Source organism: Anomaloglossus baeobatrachus, chromosome 10 (assembly GCF_048569485.1).
Source record: "Anomaloglossus baeobatrachus isolate aAnoBae1 chromosome 10, aAnoBae1.hap1, whole genome shotgun sequence".
NCBI classification, from domain to species: Eukaryota; Metazoa; Chordata; class Amphibia; order Anura; family Aromobatidae; genus Anomaloglossus; species Anomaloglossus baeobatrachus.
The window spans coordinates 11,036,876-11,047,811 of record NC_134362.1 but is presented as its reverse complement, the minus strand read 5'-3'; the positions used below and the strand labels follow the sequence as shown (position 1 = coordinate 11,047,811).

The 10,936-nt window shown below is 51.2% G+C and overlaps 1 protein-coding gene across 1 annotated transcript in view; it reads right to left on the bottom strand.

Moving 5' to 3' along the window:
- Window positions 1-1,718: 1,718 nt before the first annotated feature.
- NUP160 (nucleoporin 160) overlaps window positions 1,719-10,936 on the bottom strand; it is a 125,257-nt gene continuing 116,039 nt past the window's right edge. Inside the window, exons 35-36 of the mRNA XM_075326374.1 lie at window positions 2,862-2,966; window positions 1,719-1,900 (exon numbers count right to left, since the gene is read on the bottom strand). Coding sequence (XP_075182489.1) covers window positions 1,811-1,900; window positions 2,862-2,966 — 195 coding nt within the window. The 3' untranslated portion in view covers window positions 1,719-1,810. The remainder of the gene's footprint in view (window positions 1,901-2,861; window positions 2,967-10,936) is intronic.

Below are 10,936 nucleotides of genomic sequence, written 5' to 3'. Positions count from 1 at the left end.
AGTAGTATAGCGGCCTCCTTGCTTATTGTCGGGCAATTCCATAATTGGCCTGACTATAAGAGGGGCGCTAGAGAGCGCGTCACGTGCTCTGTCTGTCGGTCGGGAGGTATAAAGGAGGGGTGACCCCCACTTGTTACCCTCCGATTGTGACGTACTGGTAGCCAGCGCGGGGGATTTCTGAGTGACCCCCCCGGTGGTTTGTGACAGTGTGGTTGGGGAGGGTTCACAAACGAAAAAATACTAACAAAGGAGATTGGGCTATGACAGGGATTTGATGAGGGGGGGTCCTTCATCCACACATTGATTGACCTAGCTGTGTGGCATGGTACTTTCTTCATATGTCCTTTGCAAAGTTTAATCTGCCCTAATGGACCATAGGGGACTGGATTAAGGTAATCTTCTCTGATGAGTCTAATTTTCAGCTTTGCCCAACACCTGGTCATCTCATAGTTAGACAGAGACCTGGAGAGGTGTACAAGCCAAGTTTGTTGGCTTGTGACTATCCATCTTCCAATTGATTACATTCCAGAGGTTTTCAGTGGGGTTCAGGTCTGGAGATTAGGCTATGACAGGGATTTGATGAGGGGGTCCTTCATCCACACATTGATTGACCTAGCTGTGTGGCATGGTACTTTCTTCATTCGTCCTTTGCAAAGTTTAATCTGCCCTATTGGAACATAGAGGACTGGATTAAGGTAATCTCTGATGAGTCTAATTTTCAGTTTTGCCCAACACTTGGTCATCTAATGGTTAGATGGAGACATGGAGAGGCGTACAAGCCAGTGTCTTCCACCCAGTGTGAAATCTGGTGGAGGATCGGTGATGATCTGGGGAGGCTTCAGCAAGGCTTGAATTGGACTGATTAAACTTTGCGAAGAACGTATGAATCAATCCGCATACAAGGTTATCCTGGAAAAACAGCGGCTTCCTTCTGCTCAGGCAATGTTCCCCAACTCTGAGCACTGGTTTTTCCAGCAGGACAATGCGCCATGCCACACAGCTAGGTCAATCAATGTGTGGATGAAGGACCACCACATCAAAACCCTGTCATGGCCAGCCCAATCGCCAGACCTGAACCCCATTGAAAAACTCTGGAATGTAATTAAGAGGAAGATGGATAGTCACAAGCCATCAAACAAAGAAGAACTGCTTACATGTCTGCACCAGGAGGGGCATAAGGTCACCCAAAAGCCGTGTGAAGACTGGAGGAAGTCGGCCAAGACGCAGGAAAGCTGGGATTACACATCATGGATATTCCACAAAATATTGATTTCTGAATCTTCCTGAGGTAAAACATTATTATATTGTTGTGTGTAAATGATTATGGACTTGTTTTCTTTGCATTGTTCTGTTATTATCACCATTTCTCATTGTCAGAAAATAAATACATTTATTGCTGGAAATTCGGAGACGACGTCAGTAGATTATAGAAGAAAAGAACAATTTACTCAGAAATATAAAGAGAAGAATCAGAAAAACTGACGATTTTGCAGCGGTCTCTGAATTTTTGCCAGAGCTGTATCTTGTGAACAAAAATCTGGAGAAAAATTGCTCGAACGGAATATTTTAGAAAAATGACATAGAAACAACCAAAAGTGTGCAGGAAGCGAAACCTTTGTTGTCCGGTGTAATTTCTGCATCGCCGCGGCCCCCGCGGTTCACCGTCCGGTTGACGCGGGATCACATATCACAAATACCAAAAAACGGGCGACTCCGGATCATGGAAACATAGAAAATATTAAATTTTATTTTACAAAAATGACTAAATACAGATATAAAGGGAAGGTTCGCGGTGCGGAGGCCGGCGGCGCTAGCTCCTCCGGAGGCCGAGCAGATGCGACGTGGAGGCTCCTAATCTCTCAAAGTATCTGTCGAGTTTGTCTCCGAGCTTCTCCAGGAGCTGTGGAGAAAACCAGCAAAGACATTAGTGGTGAAGTTCATCCTATGAGCCGGGAGCCGTGGTATTAACCTCTTATTTCCACTCCAGCCCTCGGGCGGGGGTCCAGTGTTTTCCCCGTCACATGACCGTGGTGGTTGACGTTAGGCATTACTATGACACTTCACCGCTCACCCCGGTCATGTGATGCAAGATCTCACTGTGATGTAAATTAGTGGCGGGAACCCAGAAGGAGAATTTGGAGGAGCATTAGTTGTAGGCTGCATTCTCCTCCTGACATGTCCATCGTCCCAGGCGGCACACAAGGGCTTACAATGGGGCCTATTGTGGTGTTGTTGAGGTGGCCTAAGCTATAGCTTGTTTGTTTAAACGTAATAAGAATATCTGTGTATGTTAATAATCAAAATATAGATGTAGTTGCATAATTATCTGTCTATGTAGCCTTCGCATGGACCCATAATAAAATTCTAAGCTGTATGGTCATGAGGGGGTTAACCAAAGATAATGAAGCCAGAATGTGAAACTGCAAAGTCTTATCAGAAGATTCACACAGAAAGAATGTATAAAACAGAGATGTGTTTAACAACATGCTGGGAGAAATTGGGGAGTGGAACACCCCCTAGACTCTGTGTTGTATTTTCAAGGTTAATGATACAAACTGTATAATTAGGTTTCTTGCAATACACAAAAGTCAGTTGGTGACGCTGGCTCAAGGAGAACATGTTTCATGTATTCATTGTCTGATTCATTAATATCGGCTCTGACTGACATATATAGCTAATACGGCACCGTCTCTGGATACCCTGTATGAAGATACCATTAGCTATATTTACCCAAAATTCCTCCCTTGACAGTGTCCGGTAACATTGTTGCAGCAGGGAGTAATGGAGGACGAGTCCTATAATCTGAGGATGCACCGAGCCCCTGAACGCCCCCTCTAGGACGCGGGGAAGACGTCTCTCACCTCTCTGTTCAGCCGACTGTTGTTATTCTCTTTCAGCGCTTGTAGGAGGTGATCGATGGAGGAATACGGCAGCCAAACCAAAGGAGACAACGCGGACAGAGGCCACTGGTGAGAAGACACAAGATTTATACTATTAAAAAAAAACACGACGTCCTTTCCCCAAAAACAACACCCCCCGGGGTACCGCTTGTGTCAGGGATCGCAGCTCGGCTTTAAGAGAAGGTTTTTGTACTTCTGGACAACGCCTTTAAAAGAAGGGAATTTTGTTACTTACCGTAAATTCCTTTTCTTCTAGCTCTTATTGGGAGACCCAGACGATTGGGTATAGCTACTGCCCTCTGGAGGCCACACAAAGCACTACATTAAAAGTGCAAGGCCCCTCCCCCTCTGGCTATACCCCCCCGTGGTATCACGGGTTCTCCAGTTTTAGTGCCAAAGCAAGAAGGAGGAAGCCAATAACTGGTTTAAACAAATTAACTCCGAATAACATCGGAGAACTGAAAAACCGTTCAACATGAACAACATGTGTACCCGCAAACAACAAAAAAACATCCCGAAGGACAACAGGGCGGGTGCTGGGTCTCCCAATAAGAGCTAGAAGAAAAGGAATTTACGGTAAGTAACAAAATTCCCTTCTTCTTCAGCGCTCTATTGGGAGACCCAGACGATTGGGACGTCCAAAAGCTGTCCCTGGGTGGGTAAATAAATACCTCATGTTAGAGCTGCAAAACAGCCCTCCCCTACGGGGGTGTCACTGCCGCCTGCAGGACTCTTCTACCTAAGCTGGCATCCGCCGAAGCATAGGTATGCACCTGATAATGCTTGGTGAAAGTGTGCAGACTGGACCAGGTAGCTGCCTGGCACACCTGTTGAGCCGAAGCCTGGTGACGTAATGCCCAGGACGCACCCACGGCTCTGGTGGAGTGGGCTTTTAGCCCTGAAGGAACCGGAAGCCCCGCAGAACGGTAGGCCTCTAGAATTGGTTCTTTGATCCATCGAGCCAGGGTGGCTTTAGAAGCCTGCAACCCCTTGCGCGGACCAGCGACAAGGACGAAAAGTGCATCGGCACGGCGTATGGGCGCCGTGCGGGAAATGTAGATTCTGAGTGCTCTCACCAGATCTAGCAAACGTAAGGCCTTTTCATACCGGTGAACCGGATGAGGGCAAAAAGAAGGCAAGGAAATATCCTGATTAAGATGAAAAGAGGATACGACCTTAGGGAGAAACTCCGGAATGGGGCGCAGCACAACCTTGTCCTGGTGGAACACCAGGAAGGGAGCCTTAGATGACAGAGCTGCCAGCTCAGACACTCGCCGAAGCGATGTGATTGCAACAAGAAACGCCACTTTCTGCGACAGCCGAGAAAAGGAAACTTCCTTCAGAGGCTCGAAGGGCGGCTTCTGGAGAGCAACTAGTACCCTGTTCAGATCCCATGGATCTAACGGTCGCTTGTACGGGGGCACAATATGACAGACCCCCTGCAGGAACGTGCGCACCTTAGGAAGACGTGCTAGACGCTTCTGAAAAAACACGGATAGTGCCGAAACTTGCCCTTTAAGGGAGCTGAGCGACAAGCCCTTTTCTAACCCCGATTGCAGGAAGGAAAGAAACTTGGGCAATGCAAATGGCCAGGGAGACACTCCCTGAGCAGAGCACCAGGACAAGAAAATCTTCCACGTTCTGTGGTAGATCTTAGCCGAATTCGACTTTCTAGCTTGTCTCATTGTGGCAATGACTCCCTGAGATAATCCAGCAGATGCTAGGATCCAGGACTCAATGGCCACACAGTCAGGTTCAGGGCCGCAGAATTCTGATGGAAAAACGGCCCTTGGGACAGTAAGTCTGGTCGGTCTGGCAGTGACCACGGTCGACCGATCGTGAGATGCCACAGATCCGGATACCACGACCTCCTCGGCCAGTCTGGAGCGACGAGTATGACGCGGCTGCACTCGGATCTGATCTTGCGTAGCACTCTGGGCAAGAGCGCCAGAGGCGGAAACACGTATGGGAGCTGAAACTGCGACCAATCTTGAACCAAGGCGTCTGCCGCCAGAGCTCTTTGATCGCGCGACCTCGCCATGAATGCCGGGACCTTGTTGTTGTGCCGGGATGCCATTAGGTCGACGTCCGGCACTCCCCAGCGGCGACAGATTTCCTGAAACACGTCCGGGTGAAGGGACCATTCCCCTGCGTCCATGCCCTGGCGACTGAGGAAGTCTGCTTCCCAGTTTTCTACGCCTGGGATGTGAACCGCGGATATGGTGGATGCTCTGTCCTCCACCCACATTAGAATGCGCCGGACTTCTTGGAAGGCTTGCCGACTGCGCGTCCCTCCTTGGTGGTTGATGTATGCCACCGCTGTGGAGTTGTCCGATTGGATTCGGATCTGCTTTCCTTCCAGCCACTGTTGGAAGGCCAGTAGAGCAAGATACACTGCTCTGATCTCCAGAACATTGATCTGAAGGGTGGACTCCTGCGGAGTCCACGTCCCCTGAGCCCTGTGGTGGGGAAATACTGCTCCCCACCCTGACAGACTCGCATCTGTCGTGACTACTGCCCAGGATGGGGGCAGGAAGGATCTTCCCTGAGACAATGATGTGGGAAGGAGCCACCATTGTAGAGAGTCTTTGGCCGTCTGGGAAAGCGAGACTTTCCTGTCCAGGGACGTTGACTTCCCGTCCCATTGGCGGAGAATGTCCCATTGAAGTGGGCGCAGATGAAACTGCGCAAAGGGAACTGCTTCCATGGCTGCCACCATCTTCCCTAGGAAATGCATGAGGCGCCGCAAGGGATGCAACTGGCCCTGCAGGAGAGATTGCACCCCTGTCTGTAGTGACCGCTGCTTGTCCAGCGGAAGCTTCACTATCGCTGCTAGAGTATGAAACTCCATGCCAAGATACGTTAGTGACTGAGTCGGTGATAGGATCGACTTTGGAAAGTTGATGATCCATCCGAAAGACTGTAGAGTCTCCAGCGTAGCATTCAGGCTGAGTTGGCATGCCTCCTGAGAGGGAGCTTTGACCAATAAGTCGTCTAGGTAAGGAATCACCGAGTGTCCCTGAGAGTGCAAGACTGCTACCACCGCCGCCATGACCTTGGTGAAGACCCGCGGGGCTGTCGCCAGACCAAATGGAAGAGCTACGAACTGAAAATGGTCGTCTCCTATCACAAAACGTAGAAAACGTTGATGTTCTGTAGCAATTGGCACGTGGAGATAAGCATCTTTGATGTCTATTGATGCAAGGAAGTCTCCTCTGGACATTGAGGCAATGACAGAGCGGAGGGTTTCCATCCGGAACCTCCTGGCGTGCACATGTTTGTTGAGCCGTTTTAGGTCCAGAACAGGACGGAACGAGCCGTCCTTTTTTGGAACCACAAAGAGATTGGAGTAAAACCCTTGCCCTTGTTCCTGAGGAGGGACTGGGATAACCACTCCTTCCGCTTTTAGGGAATCCACCGCCTGCAGCAGAGCATCTGCTCGGTCTGGACGTGGGGAGGTTCTGAAGAACCGAGCTGGAGGACGAGAATTGAACTCGATTCTGTACCCGCGAGACAAAATGTCCGTCACCCACCGGTCTTTGACCTGTGACATCCAAATGCCGGAAAAGCGGGAGAGCCTGCCCCCGACCGGCGATGCGGAGGGGGGGGGGCTGGAAGTCATGAGGTAGCCGCTTTGGAAGCGGTACCTCCATTTGCTTTCTTGGGGCGTGTGTGAGTCCGCCACGAATCTGAGTTTCTTTGCGTCCTCTGAGTCCCTTTGGACGAGGTAAATGGTGTCTTGCCCGAACCTCGAAAGGACTGAAACCTCTGCTGCCACTTTTTCTGCTGAGGTTTGGGTGTTCTGGGTTGTGGTAAAGAGGAGTCTTTACCCTTGGACTGCTTAATGATGTCAGCCAATGGCTCGCCAAACAGTCTCTCTCTAGACAAAGGCAAACTGGTTAAACATTTTTTGGAACCAGCATCTGCTTTCCAGTCCTTTAACCACAAGGCTCTGCGCAAAACTACCGAATTGGCGGACGCCATTGAGGTGCGACTGGTAGATTCTAGGACCGCATTGATAGCGTAAGACGCAAACGCCGACATCTGCGTGGTAAGGTGCGCCACTTGCGGCACTGCTGGATGCATGATAGCATCCACTTTTGCTAAGCCAGCTGAAATAGCCTGGAGTGCCCATACGGCTGCGAATGCCGGAGCAAACGACGCGCCTATAGCTTCATAGACAGATTTTAACCAAAGGTCCATCTGTCTGTCATTGGCATCTTTAAGTGAAGCGCCATCCTCCACTGCAACTATGGATCTAGCTGCAAGTTTGGAAATCGGGGGGTCTACCTTTGGACACTGTGTCCAGCGCTTGACCACCTCAGGGGGGAAAGGGAAACGCGTATCTTTAGATCGTTTAGAGAAACGCCTTTCTGGGTGAGCGTCGTGCTTCTGGATTGATTCTCTGAAGTCAGAGTGATCTAACAAAGCACTCAATTTACGCTTGGGATAAAGGAAACGAAACTTTTCCTGCTCCGCAGCCGCCTCTTCTGCTGAAGGGGCTGGGGGAGAAATATCCAACAGCCTATTGATGGCTGAGATAAGGTCATCTACCATGGCATCCCCATCCGGGGTATCCAGGTTGAGAGGGGTTCCAGGAGTGGATTCCTGATCACTCTCATCAGACACATCACAGGGAGACTGATTGCGCTGAGACCCTGAGCAGTGTGAAGACGTCGAGGGTCTTTCCCAGCGAGCTCGCTTAGGGTGGCTGGGGCCATCATCTGAGTCATAATCCTCGGCCTGTGAAGCCGGGGACCCCCCTGTGGGCTGGATACACTCCAAGTAAGGGGGACCTGAGGACAGAGGCCTCGCCGTGCCCAGAGACTGAGCCCCATGCATAGATTGCAAGGTCTCAAGGATTTTTGCCATAGATACAGACATATTATCTGCAAAAACTGCAAAGTCCGTCCCTGTCACCGGGGCAGAACTTACAAGCGTCTCAGCCTGGGTCGCTACCTCTCCTGACTCCGGCTGGCGAAGCAGCACCGGGTCGGAGCATTGCACACAATGGGGGTCATCAGAGCCTGCTGGTAGATTAGCCCCACATGCAGCACACGCAGTATACACAGCCCTTTTTGCCTTGGCCGCCTTGCGTTTTGAGGATGACATGTTGCTGCTTCCACAGAGCGATCTGGGATATGCAGCCAGAAGCGCACCTCACAGTGCAAGAAATACAATATCTATATAACTGTATCCAGTACACTGATACACAGTGAGGCACTAGAGGGACCAGCACAGAAAAATCGCTTACCGCCCGCTTAAAAAGCGGGTGTGTGGTCGCCAGATAGCCCCTAGTCCAGGTCTCCCAGAGCCTTGCGTCCTTCCTCCAGCCAGGCATGCATGTAATGGCTGCCGGCGTCTCGAGAGAGGAAGGGGGGCGGGCCCTGGGCGTTCCTGGCCAAGAGCGGGAAGCCTGCTTCCCTCTGTGCATAGTGTGAGGGCTGGAGCATGTAAATCAGGCTCCAGCCCTCGTCGCTGCTTGCGAACAGCGTCTCTCCCCTAACCTGAATGACAGGGTGGGGGCGGGAACGAAACGGAGCTGCCGGCGTCCTAGGCCCAAAAAGCCGGGGACTAAATTTATAACCGCCGCCGCCGTAAAAGCGCGGACGGCGGATCCCCGGCGCACCACAAGTCACAGCAGCGCCGCCCGGTCCAGAGGGGGTCGGCGCTGCGTTCCCAAACACAAACAATCCCCCAGTAATCTGTAGGGACACCAACTCCACGTTGCGGTCCCCGGCGCACTATAACACCCAGCCAGCCCGGAGTGTGTCTGTGCCTGCCGGGGACACAGAGTACCTGTAAGATGCAGGGCCCTGTCCCTGATCGTACTCCTGCTCCGAATCCATCAGGTTCTAATGGGTCTGTGGATGGAGCCCGGCATCAGAGCTGAGAGGCCGGCAGGATCCCACTTCCACAGAGCCCTACCAGGGGATGTGGAAGGAAAACAGCATGTCAGGCTCCAGCCCTGTACCAGCAATAGGTACCTCAACCTTACAACACCATCCAGGGGTGAGAAGGGAGCATGCTGGGAACACTATATGTGTCCTCTTTTCTTCCATCCGACATAGTCAGCAGCTACTGCTGACTAAAATCTGTGGAGCTATGCATGGAATGTCTGACCTCCTTCGCACACAAAGCTAAAACTGGAGAACCCGTGATACCACGGGGGGGTATAGCCAGAGGGGGAGGGGCCTTGCACTTTTAATGTAGTGCTTTGTGTGGCCTCCAGAGGGCAGTAGCTATACCCAATCGTCTGGGTCTCCCAATAGAGCGCTGAAGAAAGTCAGCCTTGTGTGGCCAATGTACTTATGGTTTATACGAGATAATGTACCGCGTGTGATCTCAGCCCGATGCCGGGGTCAGAACTGACATTCACGCTCCAAGGACAACCCACGAGGTTCTTCTGAGCCGCGAGTCTCCTGACCCAGACTTATCCGTGCTGAGCGAGAAGTTGGCAATTCGTACTCGCTGTGCTGTCAGCGAGTTCTGTCCGCCACTAGCATATCCGTTACGAGTAGCACGCGAAATGTAAGTCAATGGGAAATACTCGCTAAGTAGCGAGTAACCCGAAAGCCGTACTTGTGCGAGTAGTGGATAGTACGGCTTTCGGGTTACTTGCTGTCACGAACCACCGGGGGGTCACTCAGAAATCCCCCGCGCTGGCTACCAGTACGTCACAATCGGGGGGTAACAAGTGGGGGTCACCCCTCCTTTATACCTCCCGACCGACAGACAGAGCACGTGACGCGCTCTCTAGCGCCCCTCTTATAGTCAGGCCAATTATGGAATTGCCCGACAATAAGCAAGGAGGCCGCTATACTACTTATGCCGATTATTGAAGGGTCCCCGGTGAGAGTAAGGTATATATTCCCCCGACCTCCGCGGGCGGAATATATAAAACCTCCCTGAATCTCACTGGCCTCCCCACAATAATCCTTGGCACAACTCGCTGCCACCAACCGATTTACGGTAACTATTAGCCGAACACACAGACGTGGGATTCAAGATCGAGATAACAGAACAGCCCAAGATTAATTATATAATTTAATCAGCCTAAAGCACACTAGAAACTACAATATATACAATAGGGAATCTACAGAATATACAGTTATGTCAGAGTACAGTTACAGATAAAGCATGGTTTACAAACAGGCATACACAGTTCCAGCAGTTACCTTGTGCGTCTGGCCACAGGGGGGCGCTGTACCCAGGTTTCTAGGATCCTTCCCACAGATGTTTCCTACACGTGCCCCCAGCGAAAAGAACCCTGGAAAATGGCCGAAGTAGGGTTATCAACCTGGCCAAATCCAGGTCCCCTCCTACCTTCGTGACCTCACAGGGAGCACTGCTCCACCCCTGGCTTGAGTTATGGACAATATCCCAACATGGAATATGGGCCATAACTTTGCCTGGGAGCGTCGTAGGCGGACGCCGATGCTCTCATTGTGACAGTTATGAATTTAGCTACAGAACGAGGGGACTCATGACCTGTCTGCCAGTTCCCCATTGGCTGATATCACGCCTGGGGCATTTCCCAATGTCCTGCTCCCATAAAAAGGGTGTGCCGGCATCGTCCGCATGCAGAGACACCATTTTTATGGTTGCCATATTTATCGGAAATATGGCTTGCGAGATATGAACCATTTTTTACTGGAGTCGTTCTGTCTGGCTATTTCCATAGCCTTGCTAACTAGCTAGCAGCTCCTACTACAGGGTGACGGCAGGGAGTCATCCTGTGTCCATTGTTCCCACACCACCTAATTTCCATATCACAGGACATGGCCATGGAGGTGTAAGTGGAACACTGAGAACAAGAAGGGAGGGGGCACTGCCAGGGAGTGATGAGGGATTATGACTGGAGTCATAATTCATCTTCATATCCCGGGATTTGCCTCACACCTCCCCCCTTTTGAGGGCGCTAGGGGGCAGCACACTCCGGTGTTCCCCCGTGCGCCCGTCCGCGACCTCTCCTTGTCGGGACAGCCCGTCTGCGTTACCGTGGTCACGGCCCCTTTTGTGGCGAATGGTGAAGT